Source organism: Nomascus leucogenys, chromosome 22a (genome assembly GCF_006542625.1).
Source record: "Nomascus leucogenys isolate Asia chromosome 22a, Asia_NLE_v1, whole genome shotgun sequence".
Lineage (NCBI taxonomy): Eukaryota > Metazoa > Chordata > Mammalia > Primates > Hylobatidae > Nomascus > Nomascus leucogenys.
Genome location: NC_044402.1, coordinates 29,402,168 through 29,429,634, shown reverse-complemented (window position 1 = coordinate 29,429,634; position 27,467 = coordinate 29,402,168). Strand labels below are relative to the sequence as shown.

Here is a 27,467-nt window from a genome sequence, read left to right as displayed (position 1 = left end):
AGACTAGTTTCACTGTATTGTTTTCTATACCTACAGATGCTGCATTAGTAGCCTCCAGTAAAGATGTTTATTTTAAACTAATTTTTCTGTCTCTAAATTTTTTTTTTCCAAAATGGATGATTGCCGCTATCCTCCTATATTCTCTTCCCATTTTTAGACCTTTTCATAGGGAAATATCTTTTTTTTTTGAGACAGGGTCTGGCTCTGCCTCCCATGCTGGAGTGCAGTGGCAGAGTCATGGCTCACTGCAACCTCTGTCACCTAGGCTCAAGCAATCCTCCCACTTTGGCCTCCTGAGTAGTTGGGACTACAGGCCAATGCCACTGCGCCTGTCTAATTTTTGTATATTTTGTAGAGACAGAGTTTTGCCATGTTGTTCAGGCTGGTTTTGAACTCCTGGGCTCAAGCGATTTGCACGCCTTGGCCTCCCAAAGTGTTGGGATTACAGGTGTGAGCCACTGCGCCCAACTTTTGAAATATCTTTTTGTTCTAATTACTGTGGTGAGTGCTGTAGGAAGCCTGTATGTAGCTACAGGAAAATAATTCTGCCAATTCTTGTGACAGCCTTGTCCCCTAAAATGGTTGGTTCTTTCATATATCTTGTATGCATCATGGTCAGTACCCAGTTATGATCCTATACACATCCAACCCGGGCTAATTTTAACATAGAAAATAAAGATGTGGGTGTGGTTTGTGTCCTTTTTGAGTTGAGGCTCCTGTTGTCACTGCACAGCTGAGCGAGTATTGGTGTCACACTGTAATCTTGGGTTTATTTCTATTGTCCAGTCTTTTTACATTCCATTACAAGCCTTTTTCCTTTGAAGAGGTTTTTTTTTTTTTTTTTTTTGCAAAACATTCACATACATTTAATCTCTTTCTCCTCCTCTGATTGCTTCTTTTCTCTATTCCCTTCTTTGTCTGTACTTCATTATTCCAACATCTTCTTCTCCCTTCTGTAATTTTCCTATCACTTTTTTTATTGTTTTCTTTCCTGTTATTCTCTCCCCTTCTTTAGTTTCTGGTTACCATCAGCTGGGAAAAAACGAAATCTGGTAAGATCATTTTTCTTTGTCATCTTTATTTTATCATTTGGTTTCCTTTTCTTTAGAAAGAATAAAGCGTTGGCTTCTGATTTTCCTCACATTTCTGCTTGTGCACATGAGGTAAGGTTTCCTCTTTCTTGTTATTTTGATTTTCTTGGAGAACTGTTTTCTAAGAGTATCCAATACTTACTGATAAAAACTGCAGCTAATTCCTCTTTGTAGGTTCAACTGTGATCATTAGTTTCTTGTAGCATATATTTCATAGGAATCCTGTTTTTATTTTAGTTTTGAACTTTGCAGTAAGAAAGCGGAATGAATCTCATTTGCATATGGTTTAGTTCAACATCAGAATCCTGCGTTGAGAAGTACTATGTTGAAGCCTAAACGTATGAAGCAGAAGGTAGAGCTGCTTTGGGTGAAGTGGGGTCAAAGCCTTAGAGCAGTGGTCCCCAACCTTATGTCACCAGGGACCAGTTTTGTGGAAGACAGTTTTTCCATGGACCCGGGTTGGGGGCGTGGTGAGGGGGATGGCTTTGGGATGATTCAAGTGCAATACATTTATTGTGTACTTTATTTCTGTTATTATTACATTGTAATATATAATGAAATAATTATACAACTGATCATAATGTAGCTTGTGTTCCTGCAACTAGACAGTCCCATCTAGTGGGAAACAATGACAGGTCATCAGGCATTAGGCTTTCATAAGGCGTGCACAACCTAGGTCCCTCTCATGCTCAGTTCACAGTAGGGTTTGCACTCCTGTAAGAATCTAATGTGGCTGTTGATCTGACAGGAGGTAGAGCTCAGGCGGTAATGCCCACGATGGGGAGCAGCTGCTTGCTGACAGCTGACCTCCTGCTGTGCGGCCCTGGGGTTGGGGACCCCTGCCTTAGAACCTCTCCTTCTTAGTCTTTTCCCTAGCTACCCCCTGAGGGGACCCTTGGCATATTTAAGCCCATGTGGAGGGCTCACAGTTTAAAAATTAACTCATAGTGGTTATCGATATGTTTCTTTATGTGTGAAGCTTTGTGATTTTTTTGGAGGATTGCTTTATCTTGGTGATCAGTTGTAAAATAGATGAACACTGACAGGTGAAAAGTTGTAGGCTTCCTGTTTGTTGTTGTTGTTGTTGTTTTTAACAACTTAGTAGCTTATTGAGTTGATACACATGATCCACATTTTAGACTTGGAATCTTCATTATGAATTCGCTGTTTCAAAATGAACCAGAGTGGTAGAAGACATAACTGGTGTATATGTATGAGATGATTTTAGATGGCATATGGATGCACAATTTTTAAGTTATGTATTATAGTATACATTGGAAAAGATGTAATTAGGCTATCAAGCCTGTTATTTCACAGAAATATAGTAAGGACAAAGCTGAGCAAAAATACTTGATATGAGGAAAACTAATAAGTAAACAGTAGTACAGGTTGTAGGCAGATAAGGAAAGTCATGAAGGTGGTATGTGAGAGACTGCAGTTTGGAGAACACTAAGCTAGAGCACTAATCATGTTTGCCTCAGAGGATCTAAAGGCAGAAGGGGACCTGTGGCAGTCACCTGGTCCAGATCCATTATTTGCAAATGATGAACTAGAGATCTATAAAGTTCAAACTATTTGCCCAAAGTCATACAGCTAATAGAATCAAGATTGGAACCTCTGTGGCAGATAGAACAGTTGCTTAGTTTGTATTCTCATAAAACACGTTTGAAGTTATCATTCTGGGTTCTTCCAGTCTTTGTATGTCAGAGGATATTAAGTTCTAAACTTTTTGGAGAGGACTGTATGTTGTGGGAAAAGTCCAAAGAAAGCTAGCAAACATAAAGTGAAAGATCTCATTTGATCCTCACAGCCAACTTTTGAAGTTAAATAGATGTTTTGCAGATGAGAAACTGAAATTATACTCTGAAAGCAATATTTCATTTAACCCTCATAATAACCCTGTAAAATAGGTAGGGCAGGCCTGACGCAGTGGCTCATGCTTGTAATCCCAGCACTTTGGGAGGCTGAGGCAGGTGGATCACCTGAGGTCAGGGGTTCAAGACCAGCCTGGCCAATATGGCGAAACCCTGTCTCTACTAAAAATACAAAAAAAAAAAAAAAAAAAATAGCTGGGTGTGGTGGTAGGCACCTGTAATCCCAGCTACTTGGGAGGCTGAGGCAGGAGAATTGCTTGAACTCGGGAGGTGGAGGTTGCAGTGAGCTGAGATCACACCACTGCACTCTAGCCTAGGTGATGGAGTGACACTCTGTCTCAAAAAAAAAAAAAAAAAATGGTAAGACAGATAGTGATATATTCATTTAACAGATAAGGATAGTAAAGCTCAGAGGTTATGTAATTTTTAACACCCAGTATCTCAGTGGTAGATTGGAACTAAAAGGTGTTCTAATTCTTAGTCTAGTTCTCTTTCCACAATACCATGCTGCTGTTATGTGCCAACCAGTTATTCTTGGAAACATTTGCCAGGATAAGGAAATGAAAAGGTAATTTCATGCTAATCTTCTTGGGAACAAGGGCTGATACATAGTTGTTAATCAGCAGGCACAAGTTCCTGTTAATATCATGTGGTAAAAACTGTCTTCTGCCATTTAAGTGACTATTGTATGTCAGAAGTTTTTGAAAAATTGTTGTTTAATAAGGAATAGCTTTTTTTTTTGAGGTGTGCTAGATCAGGTTTGGTACATTCACAGGCACACTATTAAATATATGTGACTTTACTGAACAGTGTCTGTGTTTGGTATAACAAAAGAGTTGGATATTCAAAGGGGAAAAGTAATCAAAGTGTAGGTTACCCTTTAGGATCAGGTCCATTTCATGTAAGCCTTACTAAAATAGTCTTATTCATTCCTGCAGTTCAATCCCCTGTCTCCCCTTTACTCCCTGGATGTTCTTGCCGATGCTTCTCACCGAAGGTGTTCACCAGCACACTGCTCTGCCAGGTAATTGTCTTTTAGTAGCTGTTATTTGCTTCTGGACAATACTATGTTCCTTTCTATTACACCTCAAATTGTAAAGTATGTTTGTGTACAGTATCCAATTTGATCCTGACAATCTTTTGAGGTGAATAGATGTTTTACAGATGTAGAAACTGAGGCAGAGCAGTGAAGTATCTTTCCTGTGGTCCAAGGCTAGTATATGATTAAGTCTCAACTTTGACCTAAGTCTTCTGGCTCGTATTTCATTTTATTTCTCCTGCTAAAAGCCCCATCTTCAAAGAACATTATTAATGTTCCTTGCCATGACCCTGCAAAACCCTGCATAATCTGACTTCTCCCTACATGTACAGCCTCCTTTCGTATAATTTTCTCCCTCTGTGGGGGAGAGATCCAGCAGTACCAGGGAGCTCTGTTTTGTTCTTCAAAAATTGCAGCAGTCCTTTCCTGCCTCTGAACCTTTGCACTTCTTCCCTTTGACTGGAAAACTGTCTTTGAGCTGCTGCTTGTCTCAGCTTAGGTGCCACCTCGTCAAGGAGGACCACTCAGACCATCCTGTCTAAGGGGCCACCTCCAGCGCTTCCTGCTCATTATGTGTTTGTTTCCTTTATGGCTCTATCACAGTCTGAATTGAATTTGCTTATTAGTTTATTTTAGTTGGTTTGGTTTTTCTTTTTTACTTTTTTTCTTTTTCACTTATACTTAGCCTTTTATACAATATGCCTAATTGAAAGATCACTTCCCTTAACGTATTACATGGTTTGCAACCCAAGAACAACCATATACTACTCTTGAAAAAGAGTTCTGAAATACCTCGTTACTCTTTTACCCTTTCTACTTGTAGGGAGGGTCTTTGTGTTGGTGAGAAAGGGAAGCTCAGACTCTTTATCCTTGTTGTTACCGCATTTGTGCTTTTGTCCCTCTTTTAGTTTCCATTTTGAGAGTAAACAGTGATGCTTTCAAAGTAAAATAACACACATTAAATAATACACAGCAGATGGTGTGATTGGCATTCTGGTAGAGGCAGTGGTATTCTAGATGTCATACCCAGGGCAGTAGATACCAAGTGGGTTGCATATGTGAAGATTCTTTTGGAAAGGGGAAGAAAATTTTTAAACTTACATTTATTTATAGCTGATCCTTCAAATTTTTTTTGTTTTAAATTATACATATGTGTCTAGTAGCACATATTTATATTTTATGTATATGTACCTACATACATAATGTTTTTTTCAGATTTTTTACTCATGAGGGTGCACCTCAATAAAGCTTGGCAACCACTGCTCCATGGGAAATGATCAGCGCAAGTGACTTCTATGCAATTTTTAGAAATTGTGAATGATGACATACTGAGCTCTCAGGGCAACTGGTCACTCCTTTGTAATAGTTTCTCCCCAGCAAGGGGTTAGTGAAGATGGAACCGTCTAGCTCCAGTGTGGCAGACTGACGAGACTGGATTCGGAACTGGGCAGCAGGCTTTGCAAAGAGTGGATCATTTAGCAAAAGCCTGGCACCAAGGAGGAGTGTGAAGGAGTAGTGGCAGGGAAGAGGCAGGTGAATGACTCTACTAAAAACTGTTTCCAATGGAAATTGTATCTTTTTCTTGCCCCATTTTATTTGTAATAGGGAAACATTTCTTTCAAAGCATCTGGGCAGCATTGGAAATTTCACACGCATCATTAGCATGGTGTGTGTGCGTGTGTGTGTGTGTGTGTGTGCGGCGACTATGTTATCATTAGTGGTATAATTTTATTTTGCAAAGAGAGAAGTGTTTCCTGTTTTATCACAGCTTTCCCCGAGGAGGGCTGGTGTATTAATTTGCTGTATTGCCTCCTGGCTGTTCCCAGGCTGTTTTTCCTCTTCATCATGGAATTTTTAATGGCCCTACTGCCTCTTGGGAAGCATGTGAGGAAGAGTTCCTCAGGGAGTGCTTCCCTTTTTTCACATGCCTATAATTACTCTCCTTTAAGAGCACAAAGAGTTTGATAATCATGCCTGAACTATGAAGGTTCCCTCCTGTCGTTACTGAGCTGAGGCTGCTTCTTGCCTGGACACTGCCAATTCCATTCTCCTAAGCAAGAGCAAGGGCTTTTCAGCAGTTTCCTCCCTGCTAGAACCATATGCCCTTCTGGTTCTCAGAATAGGTGGGGGCGGGGGGCATTGGGAGGATGGTGCATGACCTAAAATCCTCTCTTGTTTAGTATTTCATTGCTATAAACAAATAAATAATTGGACCATAATCTTAAAATAACATTTTGTTGGTGTATCGTTTTAATACAGCCCAGATGACAGGTGCAGTGGATGGGAGGGAGAGTTTTGTGGTCTTTGTACCATGTAATAGATTTGTGGATTTCAGAAATAGCACTCTGGAAATAGTTAACTTGGTGGTTTTCAACCCTGGCTGCAAGTTGGAATCACCTAAGAAGCTTTAAGAAAATACATCCATGCTGGGCCTCACTTCCAGAGATTCTGATTTAATTGGTCTGGGATGAGGCCTAGACATTGGCATTATTTTAAAGCTCCCTAGGTGATTAATATGCAGCCAGGGTTAAGAACTGTTGTCCTAAATGCATATGGTTTTGTGACTGGTGCTTTGTAATTTGCTTAATAGGGACTCCCCTTTCATAATTGGCGTGAACTCTGTACTTTGGTATGGTATGCACCATTCCTTACGGGAGGTTGACCTCTGGACTTCTCTTAGCTTTGCAGGTAGAGAAGAGTGTTAGTATCTGTACAGTGCCCAGCACATAGTTCTTAATAAATGGATCAGGGGCAGAGTTTTGTCAGGTGGATATATGGATAGTTGGATTGTTGGCTGGGCGTGTAGGTGAAATCCATAAGCCAAGTGTTTTGGTTTGGTTGTTTTGGTTGCTAGTATTGGGATTTGCTGTTAAAAGTGTAATACTTGGTATTGGTGTTAAGAATTGCTGCTGCTCAAACAGCAGATGGTGTGATTGGCATTCTGGTAGAGGCAGTGGTATTGTTAAGGGCACAGTCACAAACTTGTAATAAGGAGACTAGTGCTGCAAGCAGTTTTTCCCAAAATGAGAGATTTGTTGATTGTGAAGGATAGTTTTTCTTACTATTATTACCAAAGAAAATGATAGCTAGGATTTATCAATTGCTACATACAGGTCAGCTGCATCTGTGTGATTCATAAATCACCAGTTGCAGTTTTTGAGTACAAAAACTTTTCATGGCAGTGTTTTAGTTTTCTCCAACTCAAAGGAAAGGTCAACTTTTAGTGACCTTTCCTTTATTTTGGATGATAATTTGGTCAAGCATTACCATTTTAATTTATTCTTTCTTTAAGCTCTGAAATAGCAAAGCACTGATGTCTTCTTTTCATATAGGTCAGCTTCCTTTGTAAATAAACTATTTTTTCTTTGAGAAATCTTATTTTTAGTTGTGGTAAGGATGGCAGATATCAGCCTGGTATGCATATATTATACATGTTTCTTAATGAATGGATGAAAAGTTTCATAACTTCTACTTTCTTCATAGTCCATTGGCATAGGTGGTAGGAGATTAAGAGTGTAGATATTAGTGTCAGGCAGACCTAGGTGAGAATCCTGGCTTTACCCAGGCAAATGACTTAATCTTCCCATACCTCAATTCCTACATCTTTAAAATGGAAATATCAGTACTTTTAAAATTGGTTGAAAGGGGACCAAAATGAATTAATATATGTAAATATTGAGCATCCTGGTAACCAATATTATTTTAGTTATGTAGTTACTGCCCTACCCCATCCTTAGGATAATTGCAATTTTGAAAACTTTGAGTTGGCTTCCAGAGTCATTTGCTAATTAGATGTAATACAAATTCTTGAGGTGCTTAAATGACCTCAAATGGTCTATAAGAGGAGGCATTTGGACAGAGTTGGGGTTAAAAAAAAAAAGAGAGAGACCTTCCTACCCATTAGAGACTTGAAATAGGATAGGCTGAGCTCATTTGTAATTCATTTTATCTGTTCACAAACGTTATGATCTGCATATCAGAGTTGTGTGCCCAGCTGGCTGTGCCACTTGACAAGGAGTTTCAAAGAGTAAGAAGAAGACTCACTTCATGCTATTAATTTTGACCTTTGGAGCCATAATAAACAGCCTGAGGTTTTACCTCAGGGCTTGGGGGAAGAAGCCTTTTATTAGTCCTGTATCTGTTGATGCTGTGAAGTACAGTGTTGCTTTCTCACCTCTTTAGTGCCTCAGTTTCAGCCACGTATGTGAAGCAATGTTTCTGCTGTAGTATTATTGTCTATAAGGCTGCCCAAGCCTATTGGAATTGCCCATTGTATAGTACACCGTTCTTGAATCTTTTGTCCTCTATCAGAGGGTCTCGTTGACAGTGGCTGTCAGCTGGCCGGCATCTTATTGCCTAAGTGGAATGATGAAAGCATTTTCTTTCTCTCTGTTTTTCCATTGTAACATACCCATCTTTCCAACTGATGTGAAATGATTTGGCTCTTATGGGTGGCATGAAACAGCTTCATAGATATGCCTACTTTAGCCCAGCTAAGGGAATTAGATTAGGGAGAATTTTCAGGTGCCGGTGAGCAGTTTGTCACAGACTACTGAGGGTTACATTTAAGTGAAAACCATTAGTGGAATTGCTAGGATCGCTTCCTGTTAGATAAGCCTCCTCTGTTTCCTATGATAATTGTGAAGTGTTTTTTGTTTTTTTTTTTTCCTTTTCTTCCTATCTGCTCCTAGTGCCATAGGCCTAGATCTTTTCCCAGGTGCAAGTCTGTGAAAATATTTCCCCTCCTGACTGCTTAATAAATGTCAGTAAACCCTAAAGGTAAAATTACATGTGAGAAAGGAGTCTCACATTTAATCTAGGGATTAAATCCCTAGATTTAATCCTCCTTTTTCTCCTTTTACCCTAGCACTTACTTGTTCTCTGATTACAACTCAGTGTCTCAGAGTATTAATTCTTTCTTTAGGAATTGGCCTTCCTACTATGTTGTGAGCTTCTGGGGACAGGACCTCAGCTCAGTCATCTTTTATCTCCCTCTGCACATCCAGCATAGTATGTTACATTGGGTAGGCCTCCATACATTTTTGTTAAAAATAATTGAGGTGAATAGATTCGTAATTAAGCAGAATAATTGGAATATATGATATATATGACCTTTGGTCCCTAGAAATACCAAATTTTTTCCTGGTGTTACTTGTTTGTGTTAAAGAAAAAATATAGAAAACAGATACCATTTTTACAGTGAATTTTATTAACTTTCTAATTTTTAATTTTTGTGGGTATGTAGTAGGTGTATATACTTATGGGGTACATGAGATGGTTTGATATAGGCATGTAATGCATAATAATCACATCATGGAGAATGGGGTATCCATCCCCTCAAGCATTTATCTTTTGTGTTACAAACAAACCAATTTTACTCTTTTATGTTAAAATGTACAGTTAGATTATTATTGACTATAGCCACCCTGTTGTGCTATCAAATAGTAGATCTTATTCATTCTTTCAATTTTTTATACATATTAACCATCCGCATTCCCCACCACCCTCATTACCCTTCCCAGCCTCTGGTAATCCTCATTCTACTCTTTATCTCCATTCGTTCAATTGTTTTGATTTCTAGATCCCACAAATAAGTGAGAACATGTGATTTTTGTCTTTCTGTGCCTGGTCTATTTTACTTAATATAATTATCTCCATTTCCATCCATGTTGTTGCAAATAACAGGATCTCATTCTTTTTTATGGCTGAATAGTACTGCATTGTGTATATGCACCACATTTTCTTTATCCATTCATCAGTTGACAAACACTTAGGTTGCTTCCAAGGTTTGGCTATTGTGAACAGGGCTGCAGCAAACCTGGGGGTGCAGATATCTCTTTGATATACTGATTTCCTTTCTTTTGGGTATTTACCCAGTAGTGAGATTGCTGGATCATATGGTAGCTCTATTTTTTAGTTTTTTTGAGGAACCTCCAAACTGTTCTCCATAGTGGTTGTACTAATTTACATTCCCACCAACAGTGTACGAAGATTACCTTTTCACCACATGCTCATCAGCATTATTAGTTGTATTTTGGATGTAAGCCATTTTAACTGGAGTCAGATGATGTCTCATTGTAGTTTTGATTTGCATTTTTCTGATGATCAGTGATATTGAGCACCTTTTCATATGCCTGTTTGCCACTTGTATGTCTTTTGAGAAATATCTGTTCAAATCTTTTGCACATTTTTTGATTGGATTATTAGATTTTTTTTCTATAGGGTTGTTTGAGCTCCTTATATATTCTAATTATTAACCCTTTGTCAAGTGGGTAGTTTGCAGATATTTTCTCCCATTCTGCGGGTTGTTTATTCACTTTGTTGATTGTTTCCTTTGCTGTGCAGAAGGTTTTTAACTCGATGTCATCCCATTTGTCCATTTTTGCCTTGGTTGCTGTGATTGTGGGGTATTACTCAAAAATTTTTTGCCCAAACCAATGTCCTGGAGATTTTTCCCAGGTTTTCTTATAGTAGTTTCATCGTTTGAGATTTCAGATTTAAGTCTTTAATATACTTGATTTGATTTTTGTATATGGTGAGAGATAGGGGTCTAGTTTCATTCTTCTGCATATGGATATCCAGTTTTCCCTGCACCATTTATTGAAGAGACTGTCTTTTCCCCAGTGTATGTTCTTGGCACCTTTGTTGAAAATGAGTTCACTCTGCATGTGTGGATTTGTTTCTGGGTTTTCTATTCTGTTCTATTGGTCTTTGTGTCTGTTTTTATGCCAGTACAATGCTATTTTGGTTACTATAGCTCTGTAGTATAATTTGAAGCCAGGTAATGTGGTTCCTTCAGTTTTGTTCTTTCTGTTTAGGATAGCTTTGGCTATTCTGGGTCTCTTGTGGCTCCATATAAATTTTAGGATTCTTTCTATTGCTGTGAAGAATGTCATTGGTATTTTGATAGGGATTGCATTGAATCTGTAGATTGGTTTGGGTAGTATGGACGTTTTAACAATGTTGATTCTTTCAATCCATGAACATGGAATATCTTTCCATTTTTTTGGTGTCTTCTTTAATTTCTTTCATCCATGTTTTATATTTTTCATTATAGAGATCTTTTATTTCTGTAAGTTAATTCCTAGTTATTTAATTTTATTTGTGGCCAATATAAGTGGGGTTAATTTTTAAATTTCTTTTTCAGATTGTTCACTCTTGGCATATAGAAATGCTACTGATTTTTTGTGTGTTGATTTTTTTATCTTGCAACTTTACTGAACTTGTTTATCACTACTAATAGTTTTGTGGTAGAGTCTTTAGGTTTTTCCAAATATAAGTTCATATCATCTACAAACAAGGATACTTTGACATCTTCCTTTTCTGTTTGGATGCCCTTTATTTCTTTCTCTTGTCTGATTACTCTAGCTAGGACTTCCAGTCCTAAACTGAGTAACAGTGGTGAAGGTGGGCATCCTTATCATGTTCCAGATCTTAGAAGAGAGGCCTTTCAGTTTTTCCCTATTCAGTATGATACTAGCTGTGGGCCTGTCATATATGGCTTTTATTATGTTGAGGTATGTTCCTTCTATACCTAGTTTTTTGAGGATTTTTATTCTATATTAAAAAAATGAACTTTTCATTAACTTTAAAAATGAGTGATTTTTGAAGGTGACCTATTCCTTAAACTAGCTTGCCATTTGCAGACAGACTGTTTTCTCTCCTTAGGAATGATTATAAAGATCTTTGTTCCAAATCCAAAGCAGTCACTTCAGTTATTTTTTTGCCAACATTGGTTCTATTAAACATGCATGTATTTCTCAAAGTATTTTTTTTTTTCCCTAAAAGTACATTCCTGCCCCAAGGACATAGTGATCTGCCCAGTTTCCTAAGTAACACTGCAGTTTTAACAACTCACCTGATCTTTCAGTTACCTGCAGTAAAAAAGAAAATAGAAATGTTGTGTTCATGCTTGGATAGAAAGAATCCTCTTTCCATTAATTGTTAATTTCAGCATTCACCTTCACACTTGTAATAAGAATTTAGTGACTTTTTCTGAGATAAGAATTTTTTAAAAATTCTTATTTAAAAATAAAAATTTTTTGCTTTTAGTGCTCATTCTTCCAACTCTGCCCTGGCAAATACCACCACAGTGGGGAAACTATGACACTCTTAGGGGAAGTACTGATCCCACACTTATACTGTGAAAGAAGCGTATACCCAGGTTTTGCTGGCCTGAGTGAAGATTGTCCCTGAGGCCCTGATCAGATGAAGCAGAAAAGGCATAGCCTGTCTTTCCTCTAATTGCATATATACTGGGGAACAGTATTTTTATCTAAATTTATATTCATTTAATCATTCTATTATTCTCTAGGTTGAATACTTAGATCTCTATTATTGACTAGGTTGGCTCTGGGAATTTGGTAGATTTTTCAACTCAGTAATTTTCGAAGTAGGTAGGTGCTTATCAGAATTACCCAGGGAAAAATTTCAAAATAAATATGTTACTGATTCTGCTCCCACTCCTGCCCAGCCTACTAAATTAGGATCTTGATAGGGACATGTGTATTTAGTAAAAGCTCCTTATATATTCTGGTAACCATTTGCCACTCCAGTTGAGAATGAAGTTTTAACTTGGTGGAGACTTTAACTTATACTTAGCCTTTTATACAATATGCCTAATATGAAAGATCACTTCCCTTAACGTATTACATGGTTTGCAACCCAAGAACAACCATATACTACTCTTGAAAAAGAGTTCTGAAATACCTCGTTACTCTTTTACCCTTTCTACTTGTAGGGAGGGTCTCTGTGTTGGTGAGAAAGGGAAGCTCAGACTCTTTATCCTTGTTGTTATCGCTTTGTGCTTTTGTCCCTCTTTTAGTTTCCATTTTGAGAGTAAACAGTGATGCTTTCAAAGTAAAATAACACACATTAAATAGATAACACATTAAAAAGAAAAGGAGCCAAGTGGTTGTTAAGTACCCCTAAATGAAAATGGGGTTGGGGAGGTGGTCAACCTCCTTAGTTTTCCTTCCCTTCTTTGATTTTTTATGTCTGCAATTGATGATCTGGAATTTGGGGATAAACAAAAAACTGTGGAACTGCCTCTTCAACAGGAAGCCGAAGCTGTAGCAGTTGCCTTACCCACGTGCTAAGATTCCCCAAAATAATACAGGCAGCCCTGCCAACCCCACACATAATATTCTTTACTTCTGAGCAGGGCTGTGCTAATATTCTGAATGTGCCGTGCCACATGACAGCTTCCATTTCCTGCCTCTAAATCCTCTTGCTGTAAGCACCCAACTTCCTTCTTCTTTTCCCCAGGCTTGTTCTCTTTTTCTTCCTCTTCTTTTTAAAATTTTATTTTATTTTAAAAAACTGACACATAATGATTATACATATTTATGGGGTACACGGTGGCATTTCAATACATACAATATGTAGTGATCAAATCAGGGTCATTAGCATATCCATCTGCTCAGACATTTATCATTTCTTTTTGTTAGAAGCATTCAATATCCTCCTTCTAGCTATTTGAAACTGTGTAATATATAATTGTTCACTATAGTCACCTTACAGTACTATAGAATGCTAGCATTTATTCTTCCTATCTAGCTATAAGTTGATATCTTTTAACAAATCCTTCTCTATTCCTTCCTTCCCCTACCCCAGCCTGAAGTATCCTCTGTTCTACTTTTTACTTCTATGAGATCAACTTTTTTAACCTTCCACTTATGAGTGAGAACTCAGTGTGTTTAATTTTCTGTTCCTGGCTTGTTTTCACTTAACCTAATACCCTCTAGTTCCATCCATGTTGCTGTGAATGACAGGACTTACTCTTTTTTTTTTTTTTAAATGCCTGAATAGTATTCCATTATGTAGCAGGCTTGTTCTGGGTCCTCTTCCTTCTTTGTCCTCTAGGGTTCTTTCCAAGCAGATGGGGACTTCACATAGAAAAATAGATTTTCCCAAGCTGTAAACTCTAGCAGTACTAATGTTCACTTAAAACCAAGGAAGAAGCAAAATGTCTTACTGTCCTGTTAATAACAGTTTGATCATTTCTCTTCTTCCCTCCCCAAATCTTGTCTAGGAAGGGACATAGAGAAAAATGTCCTCATATACTGACAGCGAAGATATGATGTTATTCTACCTCCTGTGAAATAGCTCTCCAACCTCGAAATGGGTCTTAAGAGAAATGTTTTAAGAGGGAAGGATCGTTTAAACTGAGTTTTAAAAACGAACATACCTTCTCTTCATTGATACCCTAGTTTCTTTGTTATTCATATTCTGTAACCTGAAAAGCTGCACAGCTACAGATAGGACTTGGCTATAAGATCCATCAAGGCAGAGATTGTCTCTTGTTTATCACTATATCCCTAGAGTTTAGTACAGTGCTTGGCAAGAGTAGGTGCTCAGTAAAAATTTAGTGAACAATGAAAGAAGCAAAAAACTGCTTAGTAGAAAGGAAATAGTCCACAAAAGTACATACTTTTACAATGAAATAATTCACTTAACAAGTTTCATTACTTGATTTCCTTAGAAAGTCTTCAGTTCTTTCCTGTTATAACCAGAGGAATTTACAAAATCTGAAGGATTTAGGATATTCAAGGCAACAGTTAGAGGTAGGAATGGGGTGGTAGAAGTAGACCATTTACGACAGAGAAAAGTAATATACTGGAGGCATAGCAGTCAAGGGTCACTTAATGTAGAGACAATTGACCTGAAGGCTTAACAATATCGCCCAGAGGAGCAGGGTGGTGGAACGACCACCTGAGCCATTGAACCCACAATAGCACTCTAAGATGTTGCGGTATAATAAACTGTGTGCGTAATAATAGGTAAGTAATACTTATTCTCAGTTTGCTAAAGTAAATAAGCATTTCCATTAAAAGTTGTTAAAAACTTTAACATTTTAGTGCATAAATGTTTTTTTTTTTTAATTCCAAAATGACACTGTCATTCCTTGAAAGTGTGACATAAGTAGTACTGACTAGGTCCATAAAAGAGTTGATAATATGGGCCTTTTCCCATGTTACTGACATATATCAAACATGCAAAATGGTGAAAATGATGGATGGGGGCAAATTATAGGCAGTATTTGTGTAGTTCAGCTCAAGTTGCTACTCCAAGAATTAGTATCTTAATATACTTCTTGAGTACTTATGCTTCTCATTTTGCATCTGTCTCATGAAACTCAGCATATTGTAAACTGTGATCTTGAAGAAGCAATGTTTTTAATTAACTTTTTATTGAAGGATAAACATACAGGGAAGAGTACAAAGAAATATACACTTGATAAATAGTCACAAAGTTACAGTCAAGTAACCAAAGCATCCAGATGAAGAAAAAGAGCATTGTCAGAAAGAACCCCAGAAGCTCCCTGTGCCTCTTCTCTGCCTGTCTTCCCCCTCACCACTGCTGTAGAGCGCCACCATCCTGATGTCTAACAGTAACATGGTTTAGCTTGAAACAGTGGTGTTAACATTTTCTCTGAAAAGCTTTGGAGGTTCCTTTAATGAGCTTCAGCTAAAGAGGAAAGAAGTATGACTATACACTGTTAGCCTTTGTTTGACTTTGTTTCTCCTTCTGAATCATGCCTGAGGATAAGGATGATTGAATAAGATCAGAGTGCTTGGATAGTCTCAGTTTGGGTATGTACTCAAGTCCCATGTTTGTGGAAAAGATGGATGCTCTATGTGTTCTACATTTCTCTGTTTTGAGGAGAAACACAATTTTGTAGTGTCACTTTATTTTCTGCTTGTGTCTGGACTTCAAAGGGAATTACCACCACTCCGTTCAGACTGAAGTCCTGTCTACCTTTGATGTTGTCATCTATGTTAATTTATTATTAAATCAGCATGCTGCTTAGACTTATTCCCAGGATTTATGCAAGGTATGAAAAAGGAAGCGTTTTCCCTACTTTACACATTTATAATTAGTTATTTAGAATTAACTATTTGGGCTTTCAGAATTAATTATTCATGAGGTATTTGACTTAATTTTCTGTACAGGACAGAGTGATCAATAAAAGGTGCTTTGGATGGAATTTTCCAAACCACTGGCTTTGTATTATAAATCTCAGCCTGTAACATTCTTTGCATTCCTAAAGAATTTCTTAGGATTTTAGTCAAATTCTTATATTTTCCTATTTATAAATTGAATTGACTCTGATGCTTTTGCTATTTAGAGATGTGAAAGTGTGTGTGTGTGTGTGTGGTGTGTGCATGCGCGCGCTCACGCATGCATGCACCCTTTTCAACTGTACAAGTTATTTTGGGGGCTTTCTGAGTCAAAAAATGTGTCCATTCAACAGCTGTCTTGTTGCCTTGCGAACCAGGTTTTCTTAGGTTTGTCTGAGGTTCTAGTTTTAAGACTACTAAGGGTCTTGATCCTCAGCTGGGACTACTGATTAGGAATTTATCTGGTATAATTTTATGTGTTATTTACTTTGGCTAGTTTTTTAAAATTGTGGTAAAATGTACATAATATAAAATTTACTATTTTAATCACTTTTAAGTGTTCAAGTGGCCATTTGATTTTTAGAACTTTTATTCATTCACAGCAGTTTTAATCAACAGTTAATGAGGATCACCTGTGTGCCTTGAGCCAAGGTTGGTAGATCATTGGAAAATTATCAAAGAAGTGTAAATAAAGTTTCTGTTCTCAAGATCCCTGTTCTTAATCTAAAAGAGATTAAGCCTTCTTGTTTCATTAGAGAAGCAAGATATATGCACACTAGTTAAACATTGCTTCATGGTAGATGAGGCCCCAGATGTTCAAGGAACACTTTGTGTAAAGGTGAGACTCATTTTGGTCTTTAATCAGAGGCAGGATCTGTCTAGTTTGAGAGGGACAAAATCTTCACATACGTAAAGATTTTTATTTTCTTAATTTGCATACAGTACAATACATTCTTGGGGAACAGTGGTGAACTAAAATAGCATACCAGCCAGTTCAGTGTTAATCCCACTGTCTTTCACAGAATCGTTTGCTTTTAAAATAAGCTGAATATTCAGATGAAGGAACATATTATCACATAATTAATATTTTTATTTTTTGCCTGTAAAATAAAAAACATAATATTTTTAAAAGTCACAGAAACTAAACTTACTTAACTTGTGATGTAGGCAGTATTAAAAATTCAGATTTACATGGCAGGAGGTTAAACTTCCTATTAAAATTCTGTGCAAATATCTGTGTTCATGCAGCATTAAACTTTTTCAACGTATTACCTCTTGGGAGTAAGTATTTCATTAGTGAGTTTAGAGCAATTGTGGTTATAGTTTTTATGAAAAATAATTGTATAAAAATAAGCATGTAATGCAACACATATTTATTGAAATTAATCTTGAATGTCTGCTACACTGAAATCAGGTAAAAAGTTTAGAATGGGTGTGTATTGTGGATAAAGAGTGAGTTATTAATTCTGAATAATGTTGTCCCAATGCTTAATGGCAAAAGATGGTGCCCATTTTGTTTATGTCTGTAATGGGTTAAGGATTTAATCTGGGCTACATGTAATGTCTTACAATAAGAATTAAAAAGTTCAAACCATTTTTCTTCTTCTTACATCTGCAGACAGGCAAATGTACATTGGGGACCACCATGTTCACGTGACATCAAGAGGAAGCGGAAACCAGTGGCCACAGCATCTTTGTCTAGCCCCAGTGCAGGTGATTACATGCAGTTATCATTTATTGAGCGTGTACCGTGTGTCAGGCAGTAAATTATGTGTTTTGTATACCTTTTCATGTAATGTTTGTGATCGTGTAGGTCATTTTATTCCCACTTTACATGGGAAAACTGAGACTACAAGAAATAATTAGCCTAGTTCTCGCTGACTCTGAAGTCTGTGCTTTTTCACTGTTACATGGCTATCTAGAGTTTGAAACCCTATATTCCACTATCAGCAATCTCCAGTCATCTGAGCTTTTGTTTTAGCACAGACAGGAAATTAGGTCCATGTTAATGAAAGTCCAGGTGAAGTGGCAGTTCAGTCAGGCAGTCACACGGGGTTATTTACTTTCTTATCTTGCATACAGTACAGTACATTCTTACTGCTTTTATAAGTAGAATGCTAATATTTTACTGGTCATGACATTCCTAATTAAAAACAATTTTTTAGGCTAAAATTTTTCAGCTTTTTTTTTTTTTTTTTTTTTTTTTTTTTAAACAAAACTAACACTAATTGGTAGAAGCCAAAATAGTGCTTCTCTTTGGTGGGGGGCAGTGACCAAGAGAGGGCACAAAGAAGCCCTCTGGGCTGTTGGCAGTGCTCCATATGATGAACTTGGTGGGGGTGTGTGGCTGCTTACATAGGTAGAATCTGGAGCTGTGCACTTAGGATTGATGTCCTTCACTGTGTGTATGTTATCCTTCAGTGGAAAAAAAGGGGAGAGTTATGTATTAATATTTCAGTGAGAAAACTGGATATTGAATATACCATTGAATATTTTATTTTCTTTAGAAAATACTACCTATTATATAAATCAGAACAGTTGATAGCTGAATAGAGAGTAAACCTCACACAGATGGGGAGGGAGCCCTATCCTCTACCTTAACTTAGTAAGTTTTGGTGAACTGTGAAATTGTCCTCTTTGAGCTTCTGTTTGGGAAGTCTGCTTGATGGTGGTTCATATTGGACAATCTTCATCACAGGTCTGATGATTATAGTACTTTTTTTTTCAGTGCTTTCCACATGGCCAGGCCCTGAGCTGAACACTTTGTAAACATTATTTCACCTAATCTTTGCAACAGCCTTATAAGGTAGATGCTGTTTTTATTCCCAATTTACACATGAGAAAACCAAGGCTTAAATCACTTCCCTGAGGCCACATGGTTGATTAATTGCAGAGCCAAGATCAGACCGGTTTCCTTGTGACTCTAGAGCTGTCCTGCAGGTGTTCTTCTTTTCATATATATAACAAGATCAAGTCCAGACTAGGACTGCACATCAAAACTCAGATCCTCATTCGGTCTGTGGTATTGGAAGCATTAAAAGAAAACCACCCCTCTTTTATCTTTTTGTTCTTTTTTTTCTCCTTAATATCTAGCTTCTATTTTTAGCTTTTAATTGTTTATAAGAGAGGAACCACTGGGAAGAGTTTAAAATCCTTGTTCCATATTCAGGTTGGGAAATGTATGTGTGTGGGGGTGGGTATTAAACAAGACTTGAGCATTGAACATTTCCCCTCCTGAGCCCAGCTCCTCTCCTCTCACTTGTTGACTAAGCCCTGCTTCACTGAGCATTTCCTTTTTTTTTCTACCCACAAACCTGAGTGCCCCATGGAGGTGAAGGACATAGCCTGAGTCTGTGCCATCAGTCAGTAGAACAAATGGGCTTGCTCTGCCTAACATCGGGCCATCTCGGATTCCACCTCTTTTATAGGAATGAGTGATGAAGAGAGGTGCGTTCCGCTTTGCCGCTGTATTAATACACATCAGGGGCCAGCTCCTGGCACTAAATCACGCTACTGCATACATCTGTTATCGGACTCTTCACCAGTGTGATGAACAAGACTGCAGATAGAGGCTTCCTTGTGTCATTCTTTATAGGATTTTCCTAAAAGAATAAATAGCTCAGATCTCTGCCAACACTCTCCCCCTGTCACTGTGATGAATTCAGCTTCTTTCTTAAACATGCAGCCACAAATCTTTTCCCTTTTTCCCCTCCCCCACTGGTAGAAAGTTTTGAGTTGAAATTGACTGAATTTAAAGATATTAATAAGGCTAGAGAGGTGAAGAGCAGGAAGAAACAGCATGTCTTCCTTGCCTTTTTGTACTAATAGTAACAAAAGGCCAAGGAAAAGACTGTAAATGACCATAGGGTTGTTAAATAGACCCATCTTGAAAGTGTAGCACCTTTATTTTCTTTGTATCTTCATTCTCCCCTCCTTTACAGCTTTCTAGCTTGCAGGCGTCTAGTGCACAGAACCACACCCTGGATCTTAGTGAGCAAGCATGCTAACCGGCTTCTGAGACTTGATACACCAGAACGGGGATTTCCCTGCAAGTGTCTCCCTCATGCTGAAGTGAACTAGCTGAATATGCTCTTAAAGAATGTAGTCAGAAAAGAAAAAAATGGATTATCTTCTCCAAAATTTGAGACTAAGTAGCTGTAAAAAACATAATAAACCCAGATGAAAACCAGACTTCGTTTTCTTGAAATGATTTTCTTCATCAGAATGGTAGATCAGAGCCATTGGCATGCAGATTCCAATCCTTTAAAAAGTAAACACATGCCTTTTGATAAAGCGGAATTGAGGTGATCAGAAATTCTGTTGAGAACCCAGCTATTTGTGTGAGTGTATTTTAGCTATCCCAAAAACTTTTTCTGACCTTTCTCTTTCTGGGATAGAATATGTGTGCTTAGAGTATCATTCAGAAGGGTACCTAATAGTTAATCTGTTAATTAGTTACATCAGGTTTCAAATACTAGGTCAGTGAGGTAAGAGAGAGAGAGAGATTTGAATTGTCAAATGTATTGTCAGATGCATTCACAAGAGCAGGACTGCTTATCTGCTTTGCTCACTACTGCACCCCTAGCATCTAAATGAATACCTAGCCCATAGAATAAACCCACTGGTTATTTGTTGTAAGAATAAGTTAATAGAATCTTAAAGTTGAAACAGAGTGATTCCTGATATATTCTAACCACATGGTTGGATTCAGTAGTTCCATTTTAGGATGTCCCTTTTCTCGGGAGTCATAGGGCAAATTCTTATTGCCCACTGTGTCTTTTTAAATGTTTTTTAAAATTAAACATGTTTCTTAGTAAATATTGAATGGGTGTAAAAGAACATTTATAGCAGATGTGTAAGGAGTAAATAAAATACAGCAAATATCCATGTACCTACCATTCACTTTAAGAAAAAGTTAAAATTTTCTTTTTTAAAAACTTTAAAAGTTTTAAAAAGTTAAAATCTTTAAAAATCTTCTCCCTGCTCTCCTCAGAGGTAAAAGTTATTCTGATTGTTTTTTATCGTTTGTCATTCTTTTGTTTTTTTTCAAGTAGTTTTAGCAGACATATGTATCTTCAAGCAATATATTGTCCAGTTTTGTTTTTGAACCTTGTGTATATGAAATCAAAGTATGTCATATTTTATGTTGCAGCTTTCACCGGGTTCTGTTTTTGAGATTCAGTTATGCTTTGTCCTGCCAAAAATCTGTTTCAACTGCCATGTATATGGTATTCTATTGTATGAATATGATTAATATGCTATAATTAAATGTTCTTGATGAACATTTGGATTGTATTCCTGTTTTATGCTATTACGGAAAATACTGCACTGTTCTCTGAGAGAACAAGTGCAAACATTCTTTTAGGCCACTTCCCGCTCATTAGGATGGCTATATCAAAAAACAGAACATCAGGTGTTGGTGCGGATGTGGAGAAATTGGAACCCTTGTGTAGTGCTTGTGGGAAGGCAAAATTGTGCATTGCTGTGGAAAACAGCATGTAAAAAAACAGTTCCTCAAAAAATTAAACATAAAACTACCATATGATCCAGCAGTTCTGTTTCTGTGCATATACCCAAAAGAATGAAAAGCAGAGACTCAAAATAGATTTTTGCACACCTTTGTTTACAGCAGCATTATTTGCAGTCGTCAAGGTGGAAACAACTCACATATCCATTGCTGGATGAAAGGATGAACACAATGTGCTATATATATATACAATGGAATATTATGTAGCTTGAAAGCCTTTATTCAGAATGAAACTCTGCCACATGCTACAAATTGAATGAAGACATTTGCTAAGTCAAATAAGTTAGACACAAAAGGAGAAATATTGTGTGATTCCACTTTTATAAGCTACTAGAGTAGTCAAATTCATAGAAACAGAAAGGAAAATAATGGTTGCCAGGGGCTAGGGGAAGAGGGAAGTGGGAGGAATTATTGTTTAATGGGTACAGAGTTTCCATTTGAGATGATGAAAAAGTCCTGGTGATAAATAGTGGTGACAGTTACACAACAGTGTGAATGTACTTAATGCGACTGAACTGTACAGTTAAAAATGGATAAGATAGCAAATTTTATGTATATTTTACTATAATAAAAAATAGCAAAAAAAAAGTTTTTCTAGGGTAGTGCTTTTTTCACTGCAGTTTGGTGATCATGTAGGTATAGTTTTTTGAAATTTATTACCAGTTAAATATGAGTGAGTATATGTGCCTGAGTTTGTTGTGAGTATGTGTGTATGAGAGAGAAAAAGAGAGAGATTTGAGTTGTCAAATGTATTTCCTGCTGCTGTGGTGAAGTTCCAAAATGTTTGAAAGCTGTTGCCCTCAAGAAACTCTTGTATATAGAGTAACAGCTTTCAAGATATTTTTACATTAGCCCACAATAAGAAATTCATGTTTGAATATGTGTGTTGGTTGTACATGTAAATCTGAAATAAATCCTGGGTGCACGCTGATACTTTCTATTTTTTTCATTGAGAAAAAAAAGTAATGGCCATGACCCACTAAATTGATTTTGTGACCCACAATTTGAAAATTACTGTTCTAGGTTACATTTCTGGGAGTGGAATTATTGGGTGACAGGGTAAAATCCAAACTTTCCTAGATTTTGCCATATTTTAGTATATATTTGTTCTCAGCAGAGTGGGTGGAGATGATGGTGTTTTGTGCCACTCCACTCAGGGGCATTTGGAAATGTGAAGTAAATGTTTGTTTGTCACAATGACTGGGGAGTGTTCCTGGCATTCGGCAGATAGGATCCAGATCGGTAAGTGTTCTGAAGTATACAAGACAACCCTGCACAAGCCATGTCTCCTGTCCAGAATGTCTTTAGTGATCTTATTGAAAAATATTGGGCCTAATTGTGCTCTTTTTCTACATTTTCCTTGTTGTATGGTATATATTTATTGGTAACACTGCCCTATCGGAGGCATGGGTTGTGGCAGGAAGAGCGTGGGGTTTAGAGTCCAGTATCTGTGCTTGAATCTTGATATTTAACCAGCTCTGTTTTATCCCTGAACAATTTATCTGATCTCTCTATACCTTAGCTCCCTGATCTAGAAAGTGGAGATCACTATGAGTCATCTCTATGAGTATCTATGAGTAAGGGTTTGCATTAACAAGATCATGAGTATTCATTGTTTAAGCAATATACACATAAGTACTTAATAAGTGATTTTTACTACATTATGAATGCGTGCTACTGAATTTATTTATTTGTTCAATTGAACCCATTTTCTCAGATTAGGAAATACTATCTTATTTAAATCTTGTCTTTACTTTTTTGTAGAGAAAAAAGAGGTACCTTATGTGGCCACTTGGGTTACTAGGACATGAAGTATAAGGATTGAGAAAATTTTGTTTCTAAGTATCTCTCATTCTAATTTGTCTTATTCTAATTTATCTCCCCTTGATGTTTTTGTTCCTCTCAATTGTAACCTTACTAGTTCACATGGATGCAGTGGAGCCAACCACACCAGCATCACAAGCCCCCAAATCACCCAGCTCTGAGTGGTTGGTGAGGACCTCTGCAGCAGAGAAAGCCACAGACGCAACTACTGCTACATTTTTTAAAATGCCACAAGAAAAGAGCCCTGGATACAGCTAGAGAGCAAGACTTCAGCCTCCAGGAGCTGACTGGGTGTTGCTGAAGCAAATGTTGGACTTTGTGTTAGATAGTCTTGCATATCTTAATCGACATTCCCAGTCCTTTCACCACCAGAACCAACTCCTCTTTCAAACACAGCAGTGGATTCTTTCTCTCAGAAGATCATGTTGTGGGAATCTTTTTTTTTTTAAAGTAAAATATTGAGGCAGCAATTTTTTACAAAAAGGTCATCCTCTGCTCTGTTTGTTACCTTGTTATTGCTGTCTCAACATTTACTACAGCTCCATTTACAGAGCTGTTGCTTTTTTGCAGTTGTCTTTGTTCTTGAAAAACCAGTAACTGCTTCTGCATACCTTTTGTGTAGAGCTTTTAATATCATTTGAGGAAGTTCGAAATTTGTAGCCAGTTCCAAACAAATTTAAATACTGAGTTGAGGCCTGTATGGAATTGTGTTCGCAGGAGATAAGGCTTGCCTTTGAGCCTACTCTTGATTCACCCAGAGTGCCAATAAGATAAATCGACCAAGTTTTGGGGCCTCAAAAGAGACACCAGCAACTGGGCCTTGAGAACTTCCATTTTTTTTTGCAGATTGTCTGCAGAAACTCAGACAGCTCATCATCAGCAGCAGCTGTATTGTATTTTACCTCATCTTCAGAGTTTCTGTTCTACTGAAAGAGGACATGTGTATATACACACACACACACACAGAGATTGGTGTAATGGAGAAGATGGTTTAGGTATACAGCAAATTTAAAATAGTCAGTGGATTGTGTCTTACTACTTCATGTCCCAGTGTAAGCCTTTATGTCCTAAGCAGGACTTTATTGTTAGTATTATAGGTTAATAACCTGCAGCAGAAATTCATACTCTATTATAATAATGGCTTCTTGGGGCCATGCTTTGGGGAGGTAAATTGTCTTTTTGACAGGGCTTTATACTTGGCGTGTTTATGATGGCCCAGCTGCATGTGGAGTTATATATACAGTCGTGCCTGAAGTTGGATGCTACTTTGTCAAAATGAGAAATAAGTGATGGCCTGGAGCTGCTGGAGAGAAGCCTCGCTTTCTAGAAAGTATTATCAAGAGTGTCTGTCATTCATTCAGGGGCCTGGCTGACAAAAGGGCTCTTTTTTTTATACCAATGAGTATGTTTACTCTGAAATACATAGAAGCTCTTGGTGAAGTGCTCCCTGCTCTGGTCACATTATAGAGGGACTCCCACTCACGCACCTGCTTATTTTCTGTCTTACATAGGTGCGACATGGGGCAGCACCTCCTTCCCCTAAAGTGCGATTGCCCCTGTTTCCCGTACGAAGTGTAATGATGGGTTGCTTTATCATATTCCCTCTTAAAATTATAGTCGTTATCAATGGAAACTCCAGATTTCTTTATCGAAGGGAGGTGGGTGGGCATGAATTTAGTTGGAAAAGGGGACTTGAAGCTAAGTTTACATGGCACTTTAAGACTGAGAACATGTCAATTGTTCATAATCAGGAATATGGTAGAGGGAGAGCAGGTGGAGATGATGGGATGGGAAAGTGCTGAAACCAGCCCAGCATGCCCGTGAGTCGCCTCTGGTTCTCACGCAGCAGTGTGTGTGCTCACAGGGACGTTCCACCCCTGGTTCTCATGCGGTAGTGTGGGAGAGTGCTGAAGCTGGCCCAGCATGCCTCTTAGTTGCCTCTGGTTCTCATGCAGCAGTGTGTGTGCTTACAGGGGTGGAGATGATGGGACGGGAGAGTGCTGAAGCTGGCCCGGCATGCCTCTGAGTCACCCCTGGCTCTCATGCAGCAGTGTGTGTGCTTACAGGGACTTCCCAGGCTGCACTTTCCTTCCCTGTGTGCTGCACCCATAGAAGTATAGAAAATATAATGTCTGTTGAATATAAAATGGTACCACTGAATTGTTTTAGTGATGAGGTTAGATTTTGTTGTCATGTGCATTGTCACCATAGTGACCCATGGCATATATTTTTAACATACTTGGTTGGGTTTGAGAGAAATCTGTGGACATAATTTTTTGTTTGTGTCAAGCTCTATGACTCATGCAGTGATTGGTCCCATGATCATGGCGTATTAGTGAAAACCTCCAAAGGTCAGGTGGCCAAGGTGTTCCCACATTTTTTCTATATAACTTGTTGCCTAATAGTCTGCCTTTCTACCTATGATTAAAAATAATTTTTATATACAACATTATTTACATTTCAAACACCTCTACGAAGTCATGCCATTTTAAGGAGATGAAAACAGCCACAGAGTTGAGTGACTTGCTCCAAATCACATAACTAAGCCAGGACTAGAATCCCAGACTTTCAGATTTTCTCTGCCCTGGGTTATAATCTCTTGTTTTTCAGTGATAGACCTGAGTCAGTCTGAGATGCTTATTTATGAAACGATATACCATGAATATTTATTATCTTTCTTGGGCATGCTTTTCTACACATTTTGAATACTTTCAATAGGGATTACCCAAGAATGCAACATCTACCTGTAATAAATGGGGAGAAAATTAGTTGCCTGAGAGAACAGAATATTAAGCACACAAATACTTTCCAGCACAGGGTTGTAAATTGTGCTCCTCATTTTAAGGTGCTGTATGTGCATGTTTAAAGAATTATTAATCAATGTACTCTGCTTGCTTTCTGTATTAACCAGTTCCAGAGGATAGCCTTAGAAATGAGTGTAGTCTGAATCTTAAAGTTTCTTTATATGCAGCACAGTGTATAATGTCATAAGTTAAGAAAAATCTATTACCTTTCAAAGAAGTTACATAGTTTCAAAAATCAGGTTTTATAATCAGTGTTGAAAAAACTCTGAAATATGACTTACTTTGAGGATGATCCTTGAACTCATGTATTTGATCTGCTCAAAAGTAATAACTAAAGTTGAGTTAAACAGTTTTTATTTATTTCAGGGTTCTGATTTTTCCCAGCTGGCTACACAAATGGCCTGTCTGAATCCTAATTTTGTGTGTTTTCCACGATGGGCAGAAGTCAGAACATTATCTGCGTCTGTGAGGATCATTAATAAAAAGTTAGTTTTAATTATGAGTTTAAGGGAATTTTAGATTATTTTTCAGATGCGGTATTTTAAAGGAACGAAACTCTTGTGTTGCCTTTTGTTGTTGTTGTTGTTGTTTCCTAGAGACAGGTTCTTAATCTGTCACTCAGACTAGAGTGCAGTGATGTGTTCATAGCTCACTGTAACCTTGAACTCGTAAGCTCAAGCCATCCTCCTGCCTCAGCCTCCTGAGTTGTGAGGACTGTGGAAGTGTGCCACCACGCCTGGCTTATTTTTTAAGTTTTTGGAGAGATGGGGTCTTGCTCTGTTGCCTGTGCTGGTCTTGAACTCCTAACCTCAAGCAATCTTCCTGCCTCAGCCTCCCCAGGTGTTGTAATAATATAGGTGTGAGCCACCATGCCCAGCCTTGTGTTGCCTCTTGGTAAGAAATAATAAAAAGAAATTAGTAGCTTGTTTACCTGGTACCAGATTTGGAGGGGGCTGAGTATAATTTTTACTGAGTGGTATGTGTGGTTGTAAAATAGGTCACATTAGCCTTGAATTGTTTAGAAATCACATGCAATTCAAAATTTAAGAGGACATTGCTGGGCTATGAAGTAGGCTACTCACAAGGCTATTTTTGTAGCAAAATGGCCAAAAGCTGAAATAAATCTTCTTAGTCTGTGATGCTTGTAGCATCCTTTGTTAAGTAAAGCACAACACCTTGGACAAGTAACTAGTTATGACTTCCAAGTAGATTGATAATAGCCTTGCATTTTGGAGTTAGAGACACTGTAGCTGTATCTATATACCCATAATATAGCCTGGGAAGTTCTGTGCTGCAGAGGTATCATTAAAGTCACTTGGAATTGAAAAAGATACAGTGTTGAGACAGGAGCTAGGCTGGCACAGTCATTGCTGATGCGATGGGTTCTCCACTTTGGCTCCAGGCG

General features: G+C 37.8%; 1 protein-coding gene across 3 annotated transcripts in view; it reads left to right on the top strand.

The window, feature by feature from the left end:
* The window catches only part of GPATCH2L (G-patch domain containing 2 like), a 52,733-nt gene extending 26,163 nt beyond the window's left edge, over positions 1–26,570 (top strand). The window contains exons 7-10 of one of the 3 annotated variants that reach the window (XM_030802538.1): positions 1,109–1,163; positions 3,904–3,989; positions 17,526–17,620; positions 23,356–26,570. In XM_030802538.1, the coding sequence (XP_030658398.1) occupies positions 1,109–1,163; positions 3,904–3,989; positions 17,526–17,620; positions 23,356–23,516 (397 nt within the window). In that variant the 3' untranslated portion in view covers positions 23,517–26,570. Of the gene's footprint in view, positions 1–1,108; positions 1,444–3,903; positions 3,990–17,525; positions 17,621–19,856; positions 21,203–23,355 lie in introns of those variants that run through there. The other 2 variants (XM_030802539.1, XR_004027774.1) reach the window with 2 other exon arrangements.
* Positions 26,571–27,467: the final 897 nt, after the last annotated feature.